The following is an 18,755-nucleotide window of genomic DNA, read 5'->3' as shown; positions in this document are numbered from 1 at the left end:
GGAACAATGCCTGAAGTGAGGGAGAAGTTGATAAGGGTGGTGAGAAATCGCAGGATGTCGCTCGAGACGGCCTGGAGTGAGGAAGGGATAGGGTCAAGGTGGCATGGTTAGACTTAACTATTCTGTTGACTTCTTCGGAGGTGAGAGGGATGAAGTGGGTAAAACAGAGGTGGGGATGGGCGGAGGGAGGATGGTGGTAAGGTTAAAAGAGGAGCTAATGTCCTTCACCTTCTGGGTAAAGTAGGTAACAAAGTCATCAGCAGTGAGGGAGGAAGGAGGCAGAGGGGAGGGAGGGGTGAGGAGGGAAGAGAACATGGAAAATAGTTTCCTTGTGTTAGAAGCGGAGGAGTTGATTTTGGTCCAGTAGAAAGCAAATTTGGCTGTTGTCACAGTGGAGGTGAAATCTAAGAGAAGGTGAAGATAGTGAGATAAATCATTAGGACAGTCTGATCTCTTCCATTTCCTCTCAGCTGCCCGCAACTCTGCTCTATAAGTCCGCAGAGATTCGGACAGCCAAGGAGGGAGGGGGGGTGAGAATCGCGCAGGTCTGGAGTGGAAGGGAGGAGGAGAGGGAGGAGGAGGAGGAGAGGGAGGATAGGATAGTGTCTGAGGATTCCTCGGTGGATAGAGCCAAGGTACCGCAGGACCTTGTGAATTTCAGGTCAAGTTGGTTCCCAGCCCTGTGTGTGGGAGGAGAAGGGGAGAATGTTAAGTCAAAGGTAGCGAAAAAGTTGGTTAGTTCAGGTGAGAGCAACTTCTCTGGCAGGATGTTGAAGTTGCCAAGGATAACAAGTGGTGTGCCATTTTCTGGAAAGCAGCTGAGAAGGGCATCCATCTCGTCGTAGATGTCGCGAAGAGGACCTGGAGGACGGTAGATCACCACAAGAGGAGAAGGGTGAGCTTGATAGGAAGGGTGACAGTGACAGCGTGGAGTTCAAATGCAGATCTGGCCAAGTGTTCTAGTGGAAGAACCTGGTAGGACCACTTTGGCGAGATGAGGAGTCCAGTCCCTCCTCCTCACCCCGATGGTCTTGGGGTGTGTGAGAATGAGTAGGCGGTGGAAAGAGCAGCAGGAGTAGCAGAGTTCTCTGGAATGATCCAAATCTCTGTAAGGGCCAGGAAGTGGAGGGTCATGAGGGATGCGTAGGCCGAAATGGAGTCTGCCTTCTTGACAGCTGATTGGCAGTTCCAGAGTCCTCCCATCACTTCGAGGTCAGTGTAGGTAGGGGGCGGTGGGTGGCACAGATTGGATGGGTTGCTGCGCCGAGCAGAGGATCTATGGTGGCATCTTCTCCGAGTGGAAATCCTTACAATGATTGAAGTACGACACACTACAATAGGGGTGGCTTCCTTGGTATTCCTCGAGGGACTCCCGCAGAGAGACTCCCTTGGTCTTTGTTTCCCAGGTCTTCGTTTGAAGTGTTGATAGTATGCATATGTAAGTTCCATAAAATTACATAATTAGTATATTTCCGTCGAGATAACCCTATAGCACAGAGCCACCTTTCAATGTGTCTTTCACTTATTTGAAAACCATGCCTAGAGCCAAATGCTGACTGGATTTGTTTATATGTAAGGCCAAGCTCAGAGAATAACTTAATAAATCTCACCATGTCGTTCCGTTGGTCTCTTGTTTGTGTCTTGTTTTCGACTTTTGTATGAAGGAATATCACTGCCAAAAATTCCAAGCAAAAATGACTTGCACACGCACAACTTATACAGCCGTGCACACAAATGATTATTCCGAGGGCTTTTACTTACAGAGCAATAATAAAGTCTGTGAGTAGAAACAGCTGAATACACAATCGCGTTATCTAGATTTTGGAGGCAGGGAACTGAACTCATCAAATGTTGTTAACCCTATTACTCACCCAATCCTATTAGTAAAACTAACCCTGTTACTAAGATCAACCCTAACACTAGCCATAACATAACCCTATTACTAACACTTACCATGTTACTAAGATCAATCCTAACACTAGCCCTAAACCTAATAGGGTTAGGGCTAGTGTTAGGGTTGATCTTAGTAACAGGGTTAGTGTTAGTAATAGGCTATTACTAACACTAACCCTGTTACTAAGATTAACCCTAACACTAGCCCTAACCCTATTACTAACACTAACCCTGTTACTATCCTTTCATATTAATAACACAAACCATATTAGTAACACAAATACTAAAAGTAACCTACTAACCAGTGCCTACTACATACACAAACCCTATTACTTGCACAAAACTTAAAGGGTACTCAAGTCAAGATTTGTTCAAAAGAGTGTTAAATAGATCTTTCTTCCAAACATCACTGTAGTGTTTGGTCAGATAGACAGACAGACATATAGATACATAGGTAGATAGAGTGATAGAGCCCACTCCTGTCATATGTAAACATTGTGTCAGGCTGTCTGAAGTTATGACAGAATGTAAACAGGCCTTGGCTGGAAAGGCCATGAACATAAATGTCACTTTAAAAGACATTAGGAATTGAATAACCTCCTGTGGGTTAAACTCACTTATCAACTTTAACAAGTCAAAGCGGCTCAAATACAACAACCCAATAACTATTGGCATGAAAAGTGATTTATTTATTTTGGGGGGTTTCAAAGGATTTTCTGGGGGTTGGCTTTTGATATCACAGCAGGACGTGGCCAAAGCACGGAGGTCTCCTCTTTCCCAATGCAGGCTTGTTGTTCAGGGACTCATTCAGCTCTATGCCCACACTAGGCTGGTGGTCTGGATCCCAGGAGCACAGGTATGTTCACTAGTGAGACTTCAACTGTGTTACTGTGATAAACAGAAGTTAATGTTAGGCCTACCATAGGGTTCGCTTCGTTAACTCTATTTAGATATATCAACAAGAATTGTTTTTGTGTCCTTATATTCAAAGATCAAATCTGGAAGGGTTTTGAAACTGTATTTATTACCAGATTAAGTGTACAGTAACAGCTGTACAACACAGTAACAAGAAGAAGATGATCATGTTTGAAAATTCATCAGGCTTAAATACACAGTACCTCTTCATGGGTGATCAGTAGGTCATACGCTAGTCAGTCGGTGGCTCAGATAGAAATGGAAGTGATTTAAGTTTATTTTCCTTAGTGCTGAACACCATCGTCTTTCTGCTGTTGAAGACTTTACTTTAGTTTCCCAAACCAGGAGCTCTTCCCCTTCCCCCTTATCCACTCAAACAACAAGAATCAATCAGTAAACATGTGAACAAACCCAGACCTTCTTGCCCCAACAACTAAAAGAGTTTAACAAGCCCAACAGATTGTTTAGGCACATTAATTTTTCTAAAATGATTATTATTCATTTGTCACATTCAAACCAGACTTTGTCCTAATGATCTATTTTGTAAAAAGTGCTTACTATTAAAAAAAAATATGATAGTTTATTTGTAACATTTGCAGGCTTTGTGTTTATCCATCCAGACTGGCCCCTCATCCTATTTATTTGGTTGTTTCTACAGTGAAGATGAGCAGACACATAGGTATCACACTGTGTCTGATGCTGCTCTCCTCTCACACGTGGACAGCCGGCGCAGAACTCCCACGCCACTGTCCATTCAACTGCCTGTGCTTCTCGGCCAATCAGGTGCTATGCTCCGACCATCAGATGTCTTCGCTACCCAAGATCCTCTCAGGGGAGGTCAAGGAGGTCATCGTCATGACGACACCCCTCATGTACCTCTTCGCCAACACCTTTCAAGAAAGCCCCCAGCTGGCCAAGCTGGTGTTCCTGAACAACGCCATACGGGACATCCACGCCAAGGCCTTCAATAACCTGACCCGGTTAGAGGAGCTGGACCTCAGTGGGAACCCCTGGTTGGAACACCTGCTCCAGGGAACTTTCTCCAAGCAGGGCAACCTCACCAAGCTGCAGCTCAACTTCAACAGGCTCAAAACTCTGCTGCCGGACACATTCAGCTCGCTGAGGAACCTGGAGACTCTTGAGGTGAAGGGCAACCTCATAGCAATCCTGCCCGGGTCTCTCTTCCGGAACCTGCAGCATCTCATTTGCCTAGACTTATCCCGCAATTGGCTTGAAGAAGTAAAGCGGGAGGATCTGGAAGCTTTGACTGAGCTCAGAACCCTCAAACTGAATTTCAATCTTCTTAGCCGTCTCTCTGTGGATACGTTCCACAATGTGTCTCAACTGAAGGAGCTTCACCTAGAAGGCAACAGTTTAGCTGAGCTTCCTCGCGATGTCTTCTCGGTTCTCACCAACTTAGAGGTGCTGAACCTCAGAGGAAACTTTCTCTCCAACTTCAGCTCAGACGTGTTCGGCAGCTTTCCCTCCAGCTTGAAGGAGCTGTCGCTTAAGGGCAACGAGTTGATTGAGCTCTCCGGCTCTTCTTTCCACAGCCTAACCTCCCTGACCTGCCTCACCTTGTCCACCAACCAGCTCTCCCAGCTACCAGTGGACATATTCCAGAACCTCACAACCCTGGAGAACCTGGACCTCTCTGAAAACCACCTCGACTTGCTTCCGGAGGAGATCTTTAGCGACCTCCAAAGTGTCAAGGTGATCCACCTGCAAAAGAACAACCTGACTGAGTTGCCGGCCAAGCTGTTCGCAGACCTGGCGACGCTGCGACAGCTGCACCTGTCAGACAACCGGCTCCAGACCCTCGCCCCGGGCCTCTTCACATCACTCCACTCCCAACCCGTGGTCAGACTGCATGGCAATCCCTGGCAGTGCGACTGCCATGTGTCCTACCTGCACGACTGGATGCTCAACCACAGCCTGGACATGGAGGAGCAGGACAAGGTGCGCTGCAGGGGCCCTGGGCCTCTGAGGGGCCGGACTCTAGCCTCTATTGACAAAGAGCGTCTGGTGTGCCGCCTGCCCGAGAACAGGCTGATGGCGGATCCAGAGAATTGCGTTCTGCTCGCCATCAACGGCACCGTTGTCGTCAACTGCAAGGTGGACCGGTGTTCTCCCCTGAGGGTGAAGGTACAGTTCGAGGCACAGGATGGAACTGTGTATGAGGATGTTGTGCAGAAGCAGTGGCCAGGGAATAAACAATGCAACAACAATACTGTTGGAGCTATGCAGTTGTAAGATTTAATTATAAAACATTTATTTAGTTTGTTTGCTTAATATAAAATAATATGATTATTTTATGTTTATTTTCTTTTTTTGTATTATAAATGAAAGTTAATTTGAAATTATTGGGCAGCTGTAGCGCACCGGGTGTCTAACCTATATATAGAGGTAGGCGGGCATAAGTAAGACTGGGAAGGGTCATGTTTTTTTTACCAGCTGTACTAGAGAGACAAAGGAGATGAGGCGGCAAGTTCCCACTGTTAGTTTTGTTTGCTTGTAACATCGGAAAATAAACCTTCAGAAACCCCAAATCCCGACTGGACAGTTGACTCTTTGCCCACACTGTGTAAGATTCGTCCCCCTAATGCCTCAGTGGCTATTTTGATTACATTGCTTAGTTTGATTCCTTTATTTCCCAGTTATTATTTCATTGAGGACAAATCGCCACTACAAATACAATATACAATAAGACACTAAGACACAATAAGACACAATGACCCTAGTCATTTTCTCTGCACATTTTCATTATTGGTACTAGAGTGATGTAGTAAAATGTATCTGCTCCATGTGGATTTGGTCTATTCTCCTGCCAAACCCTGTGGCCCTGTGCTCATATTCAATATTTCAAATGAACCTTTACCTCAACAACTGACAGCCAGGAGATTATCAGTCTGTTTCTGGACACAGTTGGCAGATAAGAAAGGGTGGATGACCCCTTTTTTCATAAGGTTTAAGGTTCATTCTGCTATGTTGATATAGACCAGAACACTCAGTAAAGGTTAATAATTTACTGGAGTGTGGGCTGCAGTGAGGTTGCTTTCCACTAGATGCCTCTGGTTCTCTGTTGGTGTTCAGTGTTATGTCTGCCATCACTCCACTCTCAGCTCTAGATTGAGCATATCAACAAAGTAGGACTATTTAATTTTTCTACGCAGAATATGAAAGAGGCCCTCAGCAAAAGTTGAATGCATCTTGTTTAATTTGTTTCATTATTATTATTATTTCATAAAGTTGTCATCAAGGGGTTAGTCGCAAAGTCAATCCATCTTAAATTGAGTTTGAATAAATTATTTTAAATCACATATATTTTTATAAAACGGGGGAATGAAATTGAGGGATGACAGCGATAATATAAAATAGAATGGAATACAAGAATACAAAAAGTAAATAGGGGGGTGTGGGTGGGGGTTACAAAAGGGGACACGTCTCTTTCAGTGAGGCTCCTTAACATGGATGGAGACAAACGGGGACAACCAAAGGGGACTCCTCTTCACACCCCAGTGCCCTTGAATACCCATGGGGAGGAGAGAGAGGGCTGGCAGAGCTGCAGGGTGAGGAGGGGAAGCCGGACACAGAGAAGCTCACAGATGGCAACACCTGAATGGAGCCCTCTGACCCAACAGTTTATAAGGGTCAGAGGTCAGCCACCTCCCTCCCCGATCAGAGCTGAATGACAACACAACAACAGAAAAGTAGTAGTGGGGTTCCTTCTAAAGGCTGGAGGGGGTGGCGTTGTGTGGGAGCTAATCCACACTTGAGTGAGACTAAGGGGTGACCGGAGCACCTCGAGTGGTGAGATACAGGCTCTGTGCTGGACGCTAATGAGCACATGAACGCACTGTGCCGCTTAATTCTGGATCTCTACTCAGGCCGGCTTTTAGACCCAGAAACAGAAAAACATGAATAAGAAAATGCATGTGTGTTTTTAGACATGCTGTCAAATTGAAAATGTTTGGATTGAATTGGATTATATATATATATTATACTCTATTCATATTAAAAAATATATAATGCAGTATTGGAAAATCGAATTAAAGAAAAATGGATTTCAAACACACTTCAATATCCAGGGACAATAATGAGTTTTGCCAACATATTGCCACAATATGTTCATAATAATTGTGATGGTAGCAATTCCTCAATAATGTAGGTTATCTGACGATAAAAACACAGAAACAAACATTCCTGTCAACTGGCTCAAATAACGTTTTCTCTTTTTATCCCTTCATTGCTTCGTGCTTCCTAACCCTGGCCCTCTCTGTTCCATCATTTAGCATGTGTCAATCTGTCACATATCCATCACTGCCACACACTCCTCTGATAGGCCCAGCATGGGGCCATGCAACAGGCGGGGAGCAGCAGGCAGCAGCCTGGGACCAGTGCCCTGGGAGGAGGGTTCCCCCCACCCCCTCCTCTACCCATTTGGATTCCATCACTCCATCTCACTTAGCGGATAGTAATGGCACCGGCAACCGTACCTCCCCAGACACCCCCATGCACTCCTACGATGGAGAGGGCCTCTGGTTCAGTGAGGGGGGTGGGGGAGTCAGGGCATTATCTAGGGGCGGCCACAGACAATGGCAAAGAGGAACACAAAGGTGGTGGAGATGATGTTGGTGATGGAGGGGGGGGTGATCAGTCCTGGGTTCCCACAAAGTTTAGGAGAGACAGTGAGATTGGAGAGGTTGAGGGGTGCCGGACAGGGTTAAAGGGACAAAGGTCATGGGTCATTTAGGACGTTCTGTCCATAGTTAGTTGAGGTTTGTATTTTTCTCCAAAAGAGTGTGCAGAGAGAGAAGTACAATCAGGCTGTGGTACAAAACCAATATTGTGGAAAACGATCCAGGAAGTAATCATAGGAATAATCAAAACAGGCCCATAAGGTCTAAACAGCATTCGTTGATATTGCATGAACGTTTCTTTGTCTGATTGTGCAGCTCCAGTGAGTCGTGGATGGCAGCTAACACAGGATCCTATTCTCTCAAAGGTGTCTATTAGATCTCTTTCAGCCGACAGACACATGCTCCACCATGCAGGGTTCGCACGCCTCCACAACACAAAGGGGTGTTTTGCTCCCGAACAAAACCAGAGAAAAATGCTTGCAAACAAGGGCTCTGTTTTTATTCCCCCAACACACAAACTCAGACCCCCCCCCCCCTCCCCCACACACACTCCCTCAGGGGAGGGCCTTAATTGGTGCTGCTGGACAAATTAAGAACAGTTGACCTGATGTCGGTGTTAAGTGCATCGGCAAAATGGAGGTAATCTTGCTCTGGGGCTGAGTTTTGTCCAGTCTCTTCAGCCAATGCAGAACAACAAGTGCCAATAAGCTCCTTATCATCATATTACAATTATTGGGCCTAAAGCAGCATCTAGGGGGGCCCAGGCCCCCCGGGATCCTCCGCTCGTAAATAGTGATCCTGGTTTTGTTGTCCTCCCAGATGGTCTCCTAGAGGCCTTCAGAGGCAGGAGAAGAAGGCCTCATTGTAGTCATCCTTGTCGTTCCCGCGAGGAGAGGGGGTTTGGTGAGTAACGTAGCATTCTGTTGTTTGGATAAAAGAAAAGGAAGACTGAACACTACTAGCTGTTGTGAACTACACAGATAACTAGAGAGCCTGTAATATAATGGATGCTCAATTCTAATGGACCTCTTCAACACAAGGTGTTGGGAGCATATGGTCAGAATGAGAGCCCTCTCACGCTGAACCTCCTTCGAAGCTCCCCACATAAAGTCCCTGATGTAGTGCTGTGCTCGCGCTACGCAGGTCAACAGAGATACATTTAAGTTGTTATAATGTTTTCCTGCTGTCTCGCTGCCACAAAATCCCCCCCCCCCCGGAAACTACACTATAGAGAGAGCATCTAGTCTGCCTCTTCAAAAACAAGCATTTAAATCAAACAGGATGAATTGGAAACTGAGAGGGGGGTGGAGAGCAAAGACGTGGTTCGTTGTCATCGCCCCTCTCTGACTTATTAATAGGCTCTCTCTCTCACTCGCTCTCCCCCCCTCTCTTTCTCTCTCTCTCTCTCTTGCTCTGGCCACCATCTGACAATGTGCCTGTCTCAACTGTTTTCCAAAACAACAACAACATAACAGGCTGTGAGTAAACAATAGCCGAGGGGCCCCCATCAGCGACAGCAGGAAGGGTTTCCGGTGTGTGTCAGAGGGGAGGGCGGCCCCTCAGCGGTGGTCGTGCCTGAGGTGTCAAGCGTCTTTGTGGGGTAAAGGGACATCCATCACAGGGCACACAGGAGAAGGAGTTACCATTTCCGTGTTTTCCATTTCCTCTGGTGTAATGATGGGAACAAATGCACATGACTGTGGTTTGGATGGGGGATGTGAGTTGGTGAGAGGGCCAGGAGGCTGGCTGTAGGAATGAGGAAAGCATGGGACACAAAATAAATTGGGGTGGATGGGGGTGGGATACTCACTAACTAACTAACACGATACTTGGCAGAACATATTTCCTCCAGAATGACCCTCAGCGGTGGAGGTGGCTCCATCTCAGGCCTCTTCACATGCACTATTGTTGTCCCCCTGGCCGCGCTAACATCAGCAATAGCAGTAGGAAACAACAGAGGATGGCTGCAACCTGTTCTGCTCTTCACAGCGCCTCGTGCAGAGGACCAGGACAGGGGGCTCCAGAGCTCTGCCTTAAGCCTTTATGCCGGGACCTAGGGCTTAACAATGAGCCTTACTACTTTTTTTGACTGTGGGTAAAGTGACAGAGCAACCCCCCTCCATCCCCTGAACCATTAAACCTCTTCCTGGATAAACAAGGAGAAGGTCTTTTATAGAGATGGAGAGTGTCACATCGCACATCGGGCCGGCTTTTGTTTTTTTGTTGAAGAGGAGCTTCTCAAAGGCTCTACTTTGTCTTTTAGCACTTATAACTGCCTCTCTCTCTCTATGTCTCTCTCTCTTTCTCTCTCTGTTTCTCTTTCACTAATCACTCGGTCTCTCTCTCTCGCGCGCACGCGCTCTCTCTCTCTCGCTCTCTCTCTCTCTCTCTGTCTCTCTCTGTCTCTCTCTCTCGCTGTGTCTCTCTCCCTCTCTCTCTCTCACTTATCACTGCTAGACTCACTGCTAGACTCACTAGACTCACTCACTAATCACTCGGTCTCTCTCTCTCTCGCGCACGCGCTCTCTCTCTCTCTCTCTCTCTCTCTCTCACTTATCACTGCTAGACTTGGTCTCTCTCTCTCCCTCTCTCTCTCTAGCACCAAAACAGGGATGTAAACTTAATGGACTGGATCCTTCGCACAAAGGGAGACGTTTGATATGTCTTATCATGCATAGATAGCTAGAGTGCTATACAGATTCATGCCTTGAAAATGATTTTTGTCTTTCCGTCACACAATTCTCTCTGAACATTCATTCATTCATCCAAAACAACGTGTTGCTTGATTGATTCACTCAGACAAAAGAGAAAACAAGTTCTATTGAAGCCATTGACTCCTTTTCAGCTCCTTGAAAGGGAAGTGATTTATCTTAGCGATAATTAAAATCATATTTAACAGAGGGAGGGGGGGGGGGGCTCCCCGCTGAGCGACTTAACCACAACACACAACACACAACAACAACAACTTCCTACACACAACAGTGATGGAATGTGACAAGCTCGTGGGGTGCTACGGTTTGATGGCATCAAAGCAATGTTGCCAGATTTTCCCACCCAATCTGGCAACCCTGGTCACACACACCGTACACATGTGCTGGGATAGACTCACACACACTGGGACAGTCACACCAAACACGCACTTCCCTTGGGAAACACACACTTCCTGGGAGAGAGAGGAAAGTTGAATGGAGCAAATCCTGTCAAAGGAGATGTTTCCATTGGTCTGGAGTTTGGAGGATTACATTATTAATTATCTATTGTTGCGGCTGCCTTTGATGCAACTGTTAAAGGTGGAGTTAAAATCAAAACCGGTGTTTATAATGTCTACAAATCTATTCCATCAACCTATGTTAAAAAGGCTGCTGTGTATGTGTGTGTGTGTGTGTGTGTGTGTGTGTGTGTGTGTGGTAATGTGTACATGTTTGTCCTGCATATTTGCACTTTACAACATTCGCGGGATACGGCCCTTCCTCACAAGGGAAGCAGCTCAGCTTCTAGTCCAAGCACTGGTCATCTCCCGCCTTGACTACTGCAACTCACTCCTGGCTGGACTCCCTGTCTCGGCAATTAAAACTAAATTTGCAGTGTATCCAGAACGCGGCAGCGCGCCTCGTGTTCAACCTACCTAAATTCTCCCATGTGACCCCCCTCTTCCGCCACCTCCACTGGCTCCCTGTAGTAGCTCGCATCAGATTCAAGGTGATGGTACTGGCATACAAGGCAGTCGATGGAACTGCCCCTGCCTACCTCCAAGCGTTGGTCAAACCACACAGCCCAGCTCGATCCCTCCGCTCAACTACCTCAGCTGGACGTCTGGTACCGCCATCGCTAAGAGCAAGCAAAGGTCGATCAGCAAAATCACAACTCTTCTCTGTTTTGGGACCACAGTGGTGGAACGAGCTCCCTGCCAATGTCAGGATCGCAGAGTCGCTCACCAGCTTCCGCAAAAGACTCAAAACTCACCTGTTCAGAGTTCACCTAGACTTGCATAGCCATTCAGACCCCCGCCCACTATTGACTGTTGTACGTCCAGGCACTTAATGAACGCACTTAATGCACATTGTATTCATTCATTGTACTTAATTGTGTAGCATGTACTTAATTGTGTAGCATCTAGCAGCGATATATTGTTTCACTTCTTATGACAAATGTACTTATTGTAAGTTGCTTTGGATAGAAGCGTCTGCTAAATGTCCTAAATGAAATGTAAATGTTTGTACAGTGTGTGTGTATCTGCAGTGTATGTGTGTGTGTGTGTGTGTGTGTGTGTGTGTGTGTGTGTGTAATGGACGCATGTATGCAGAATGTGCATGCATGTACATGTGAGTGTGGGGAAGGGTTGTGTGGGTCAACCCACCTTTTGTCTTAAAGCTAGGGGGTCGACCACTTTGGAGAAACCAGCCAGCGTGAGCTAGATTTAAAATCATCACTTATATCTACAGGCCTCCGTCCAAAGCTCCTCCCACTATACATTTGACTCTAGCAGAGCTTTAGCAACAGTCCTGCCCTTTTGAAGACTCCTGTTATGCCCAATGGATCCACACAGGAATCACAGGGTCGGTAACTAGACAGACAGGTGGACATCCAATGGGAAGGGCTTATCACAGGGCTACAACCACCCCGGAGAACCTGATTCCTTCTATGTTCTGTCATAGCATTTGATTTGATTGATTGCTGTCGGGATGTAAAGGGAATTTCACAATTATGCCAAAAAAACTTCTAAATAAATGCCCTAGCTTTATTGCTAGAGTATGCTCACGTTTGTTGCTGCACTGAGCTTGGAGGGTTCCCCTTATAGAACTTTAATACATTGTTCCCCGTGCTACCAGTTAAACTACTGGTAGTGCTGAGAGGAATGTGATGGGAGAGAATGCATCTATGTTAATGGATGCAATCGACTCACAGGTTAAAGCATCACTTAAGCTATTCGACAATTCATGATGGATAGGTCTATGTTGATATTCACAAATGTGGTTGGGGACAGTTGACCAAATTATTCAAAAGCTATTTTATTTTCTTTCTTAACAGTGAAAATATCGGAGAAAATTTTTAAGAGCTATTGTGGAAACGGTACAAGAATGGCTGTCTCTCAATGCAAAGGTTTAGAACATGAACGTGTGAACACATAATGTGTATAAACATCTGAAAAATCATTTACAAAATCATTTACAAAACTTACAAAGGGTCTCTTAGTAATTGTCCTTCCAAAAATATTAAAGTCGTCTGTTAGTCTTTCACCAAGGCCTCCACACAGAGTCCGCCGTCCCAGGATGAGGCCCAACAGGTGACATCGCCGCCGCATGCGCGGGTCGGCAGTTTGGCGCGCTCAGCGGCGCGAGGGCCGCGTTGGAGATGAGAAACGCGAACTGGCCGTCCGCCGCGGGCACGACCTGAAATCCACCGCACAGCTTCACCGCATCGGCGCAACTTAAGTTCATCGCAGACACGCTATTACACGGAATCCCATTCATCGGCTGTGGTAACGTGGTCCCTGGTAGCTGCACCACAGTCTGTCCGAGGAGGCCGAGCGCTGACGCGGGGTGCGGCGGGTAGACGGCGCCCTGGCCGCCGCGCTGAGCGGTGACGTTCGCGGCGTTGATCTGCGACACGCAGGCGGCCAGGTGGCCGAGGAGGTGCGTGCGCACCTCCGCGCTCACTCCCTCGCAGGTGGACAGGAAGCGCGTGACCTCCCCCACGCACTCGTTGAAGCCTGCCCGGTACTTCCCCAGGGAGGACGGGTCCGCGGTCACGGCCGCTGCAGAGGAGACCACGGATTGTTAAATCACTAGTAGGCCTACTTACTAATACATTTAAAACACGACATTCCACGGAGGCATAGTATAAACAGTTCAGAGGTGTGTCTGAAACAATACATATTTCCGTAATTTCTAGCACTTCTACTACTTATTTTTACACCTTTTTTTTTTTTACTATCTTATATCTTGTAATGTTGCTGCTATGTGGCTGTTGAGGAACCAAGCCAAATAGTTATACTAGTGTGTACTTGTTCAATAAGATGTAATGAAAGTCATTCTGATTCTGATTCTGACTCTGAGATCCCATTGGCGGGTGTGTTCCCCAGTGAGCGTCCCACCTGTGGTCTGGAGGCGCTGCAGACCTCGGAGGTGCTTCACGGTCATCTCCAGGATGTCCGCCTTCTCCAGCTTGGAGTGCCTCGAGCTCTAAGAGTCGAGGAATAACAGGCTACACATTACATTTAATTGTAGGCCTATACACGACTATAAAAGCAGTGACGCTGGTTTATACTGGTATACTGCCAATCGACCAATAAGGTGGCTGATCGTCCTCCTTACGTCTTTCTTCAGCGCGTCCAGTATGAGCGTCTTCAGGTGGCCCAGGCTCTCGTTGATGCGCGCGCGTCTCCTCTTCTCCATAATGGGTTTGGAGGACTTGACATAGAAATGACAAAAACTTAAGCTCAGTGTGTGGCATTGAATGAAACAGCATATAGAAGCCTGATCATAAACCATTGTATTGTGTAATGGAACCATTTAATGAACGCGGGCCCACCTTTCTGCTCTCGGAGAAAGACCGGAGAAGTTTACCGGGGGTGGCGGTGCCGCTCGAGGGAGTCGCAGCGACGGAGGAGGGCGACGAACTCTCCGGAGTATTGGCGGGCATCTTCAGTTGTTGTCGTACGCACGCTTTGAACAACAAAAATATTTTCTGTTGCCCAAAAAAGTTCATGCATGCATATATCCTGTCACCATATGCCTGTGTGCTGACGTTTAGAAATAGCGGTTCTGTTTTGGGCTGTCGTCCTGCGTACCCCGAGATATCACTGTGCTGCTTAAACCCCAGTCCTTATTTATGGGGCGGCCGTCTGCACGCGAATGGCTCGTGTTAAAGTCCTCTGAAAGGCGCGTCTTAAAGCGACCCTCCATCACCTCCTGCCAATGAGCGCGCGGCGCGGTGCTGGGGAAGTGGAGGGCTCGTGCGAGGCGGCCGCTCATTGGCTAATGTCCAGGGTCATTCATTTGCTCGCTGACGAATTGTAAGCATGGCGCTTCAAATAAATATATCCGAATAGAATTAATTCGTCTCATGAGATTATTCAAAAGTTGGGTGAATAAATATACAACTGTTTTCTTTTTTATGCAAATGATGCATTGGGCAGGTGGAATGCGTGCTCTTGATGCGGTGTGTGAGAGAGTTAGTGTTTTTGTGTTTCCTCACTGAACGCCTGAACACGATGAGGTCTGAGCGGACCTCCCATGTCTCCCTGTAGTATCAATTCTCCTGACACACTCCGGGCAGGACTTCAGCCACACGGAGACCCGAGAACAACCTGCCAACAATATACAGGGTTATTTATTTATTTTATTTAGAAGTTTATTGAACAAATACACTGTTTCATGTAAAGTAGACAGTAAGACAGTTTTCTAGTCAAGACTAATTTGCAACCCCTGTCCCTGGTTAGGCCTTGACTAAAAGTTAAAATATCAGAAAATAATCAGAAACAGAATTTGAAACAGAATTACCATTAAACTCATAGAGGACACAGCTGGTAATATAATACATAATTTATTGTGGGTCTGGCTTTAAATAGCAAGGATGCAAATATGAATACAGTCTTATAAGTAAGAAATTCTGAGTTCATATATTTTTAGGACTGCTTTTATTGCAGTTGGGCAATAGAAATATGTGTTTCAGTCCTTCTGACTTTTATCATATTTGTGCATTTCTTAATTTTTTTTAAATCAAGAGAATGGGTTGCAATCACTACTATATACTTGATTCCAAATCATAATTTTTGCCAAAACGATATGCTCTTTAAAATGTAAAAGTGAATTAAATAAAAGTTTCAAGATGAGGCCAGGCCTTATTTGTTTAAGCTTAACGGACACCTTTTTGTCTCCTCTGTGGTATTTGAGCTGGCTTCCTGAATCCATCTGCTACAGGTTCATTAACGGCCTCAACACCAATCCTCCTTCATAGACCCGTAAGGCTCAGGGGCCTCAGGAGTGAAGTGACCCCAGAAGTCAGGTCAGCGGAGTGGCTCTGTCACAGCCCTCTAGTTACATTTTATATTTTGCATTTAGGGCCTTTAGCAGACGCCTTTATCCAAAGCGACTTACAATAAAGTACATTTGTCAGAAGAAAGAGAAACAATATATCGTTGTCGGTACAGTAAGGATGTTCATAGAACCAAGTGCCACACACTAAAAATCACTAGGTTAACCCATTCCCTGTATACAACAACTATTGAACTATTAATGGATGAGAGCCAGAGCTCAGACAGTCTTCTACAGTGTTGCCAGATTGGGCCAGATTTTCCCAACCAATTTGGCAACCCTGGCTGCAGTGTGCTGCACCAGTCGAACCAAAGGGAAGCTCAGGGTCAAGGTCAATACAATGCCTAGTGGACATAAGAGAGAGACGTTAAGGTCCCGTTAGATCTCCCTCGATCTCAGGACAAATCCCTTAATAAGAGGGAAAAGATCTGACCCTCAAACCCTCTTTTTCCAAAGCCACTTAAAGTGAGTTCAGATACAGCTAATTAAGGAGAAGGTTACCTCAGACGTCGAGGATCAAACCCTGAAACTTTCAGTTTTGAGTGGGACCCCCTGGCCCAAATACACTATCATAGCTAAACCGCAGCAAGGAACATTGGGCCCAGCGGGATGTCCTTCCTGCTGGCTCCCTGGATCTTCTCCAGGAGGTGAGCAGTGGCATCACCACACCAGCGGCCCCATATGACACCTGTGTTTCAGCCAGGAGAACAACCAAGTGATCATCCTATCAAACCCAGAGAAGGCGGTGCGGACACGTCTGCTGGGCCAGATGGGGAGGTGTGGGCAGGACGGAGGGGATCACTTAAACTCCTCTTCCAAGGGCCGTCGCTCAGTGCTCCGTCCACCCTCTCACTCTCTCTGAGGGAGGGAGAGGGAGAGGGAAGGGAGGGGATGGGCCAGGGTCTTCCATAGCAACTCCCAGCCCCTGGGCCCACCCGCCCTTTGTCCCCCTTCCCAACAGCAGTTTCTGCTCCAGAGGCCTTAGACAAGGGCCCCATTAATTGTGGGCCTGTGTGGAATACACAGGGGACAATGGGCCCAACAGAGTGTCCAGCCCCCAGACAAGGCTGGAAACAAGTGGTACAGGAATGGGCCAGAATGGAATCGTCCTGGCTGATGTCACTGAATACATTTACCTACCTCAGAGCACATTCACTCACACGCTTTGTTTTATTTTGGACAAAAAAAAAGACGGAGGGTGGAGGAGGGGTATCAATGGAAGGGACGGGGTGGTGGTAGCGGTGGTGTCGGGGGCGGGGAAGGGGTTGATGGATGAGGAGGATGGGAAATAACTGGTTGCCGTGGTGATGCGCCAAATCCAAAATATTGGTTGAATTTAGTGGAGGCCGAGATGTAGAAGAAGAAAGGAAGGGGTGGAGGGCGTGTGATTAAAACCCGCATCGGAGCAGAGATGAAAAGGGGAGGGAAAAAACAAAGGTTTGTTTTCTGTTCCGTTTTATCCACGCCTGTTATACGGCAATGAGGCTGAATGGACAAAGGCCGGGGTGGTGGTGGGGGAGAGATTAGCGGACTCATCCAGGCTCATGTTTGTCAACAACAACCTGAGCGGGTTTCAAGTCAGCTTAATTCTGAGTCAGTGGAGGCGAGCGGGAGAGATGCTCTGTACCACCGAGCTACATGCAGAGGAGACACAACCATAGCAACTGGTATTTCCCTTTTTAGTTCCTAGGAGCATAACAACTTGCCATCTGTTACCTAAGGCTGCTTTCCTTCTTAAGGAGTCTGCATTTAGACCTTACACTCATTGGCAAAGGCAATGAGACTGAAGTCTTATTGACTGGAGTCCCTTTGAAAGGGACCCCAGCCATCATCGCCTTATCCCTCATCAAGTTGAAGAAGGAAAAAAAAACGGTTTAAGAATTTCTAAAAGAGGCCTCACGTTTAATTTTTAAAACCCAGACATGAAAGTGTTTCTAAACCACATTCAGCAGCCAAAAGTCTTTAAAGGCCTCGTTAACATGTAGATTATATGCATTTGGGTGTATTGTCAAAGTATCTAAGTGTATTTACATGTTAATATGCTCAGGGATACCCTGGTCCTGAAAAGGTAGTGGGGGAGGCGGGTGAGGCGGGTGAGGCGGGTGAGCTGTGAAGTCTGTCCCTGTGCACCATGGGAATGTAGTTTCTTTGTGCCATCGAGGTTCAAACGCATTCCATTAAGGCCATGGATATTATGAGACACAACGACCTGTTGATTTTGGGGAGTTTAAACCCAAAGCTTTGTGAAGGCTGTGGATAATCATGAATAAAAATGAATGTGTTCAATGAATATACACCAAATAAATATATTATTCAGTTGATGAGATATATTTAAGTTTGGATTAAATCCTAAACACAATGCACTTGATTCTTTTCTCCCCTGTATATTGTTGTCCAGCCCACTCACCAGAAGACCCCTTGAGATGGCCCAGCGTGTGCAGCTTATCTCCCACCATATATCTCCAGTCCATATCCACAAGTGTGTTTGCCCTGGGATTTATGAATGTGAAGATGGCCCATTATTGCCACTCAAGATGACTCACCAGACCTCCGTTTTGGCCACTCTAGTGCGTGAAAGCAGCCCAGGAGATGGCCTTTCAGCACTCAAGGAGCTCTGGCTGAGTTCCCTTCACACAGGAGGATCAGCCTCACTTGGGAGCCGGTCCCTGCTCTTTTCTGGGTGGTGTCCTGAGGGATGGCTGCTCCTTGTCCCGGGGGGCCTGCCTCCTTCACCTGCCGGCTTAGCTGCTCATCACTTATGCACATAATCCCTGGTCAGGGCATGCGATGCACCAGCCGGGGCCCCGAAAGCCTTCGCACATGCTTGCTGGGTGGCTCCTGGGTGGCCATGGCAACTCTCATCTTCTCATGACAGTTACTGCTTAGGCCTCAGCTGTCTCTCTCTCACTCTCTCTCTCTCTCTCTCTCTCTCTCTCTCTCTCTCTCTCTATCTCCTGCACATCATTTTCTGTCTCCCAAAAGACACCAGTGTTTGTATCTCTATCTATAGGACTCTCTCTCTCTCTCTCTCTCTCACTTTTCTCCTCTCTCCCAGGCGGTTCCCATGCCTCCCTCCCAGAACCCAGAGCCTCCCCAATAGTCCTCCCAGGCTGCCAGGGCCCAGGGCCCAACCAGCCTCCAATCACACAGGCCGCACCGTCGTTACACTCAGATCCCAGGATTAAACATATCATATCTGAGAGCGTTGTGGACAAACGACGGGGGAGACCGAGGAAAACCAAGGCCCTGACCTTATTGTGAGTCTGCGCTG

At 47.0% G+C, this 18,755-nt stretch overlaps 2 protein-coding genes across 4 annotated transcripts; one reads left to right on the top strand and one right to left on the bottom strand.

Annotated features, from left to right (window-relative positions):
* The first annotated feature begins 2,652 nt into the window (after positions 1 to 2,652).
* LOC311360924 (uncharacterized protein) lies at positions 2,653 to 5,351 on the top strand. Of its 3 annotated transcripts, none has more exons than XM_084481041.1 (2): positions 2,653 to 2,749; positions 3,467 to 5,351. In XM_084481041.1, exon 2 carries the CDS (start codon positions 3,472 to 3,474, stop codon positions 5,059 to 5,061), a length of 1,590 nt encoding a protein of 529 aa, XP_084337167.1. In that variant the 5' UTR covers positions 2,653 to 2,749; positions 3,467 to 3,471; the 3' UTR covers positions 5,062 to 5,351. The 3 variants fall into 3 exon arrangements, with proteins under 3 accessions (XP_084337167.1, XP_084337166.1, XP_084337168.1); XM_084481040.1 differs by having other exon boundaries at positions 2,660 to 2,749; positions 3,429 to 5,351; XM_084481042.1 differs by having other exon boundaries at positions 2,735 to 2,749; positions 3,408 to 5,351.
* A 7,331-nt stretch (positions 5,352 to 12,682) lies between these two features.
* Positions 12,683 to 14,090, bottom strand: LOC311360688 (transcription factor HES-1-B-like; the record flags this gene model as incomplete). The annotated part of the gene is made up of 4 exons (XM_084480801.1): positions 12,683 to 13,203; positions 13,543 to 13,630; positions 13,763 to 13,858; positions 13,980 to 14,090. 4 exons carry the CDS (start codon positions 14,088 to 14,090, stop codon positions 12,683 to 12,685), a joined length of 816 nt encoding a protein of 271 aa, XP_084336927.1.
* Between the last annotated feature and the right edge of the window lie 4,665 nt (positions 14,091 to 18,755).

The sequence above is a fragment of the Micromesistius poutassou genome, assembly GCF_964030765.1.
Source record: "Micromesistius poutassou genome assembly, chromosome: 16".
In the NCBI taxonomy this organism is placed as follows: domain Eukaryota; kingdom Metazoa; phylum Chordata; class Actinopteri; order Gadiformes; family Gadidae; genus Micromesistius; species Micromesistius poutassou.
This window is presented reverse-complemented; position numbering and strand designations above follow the sequence as displayed.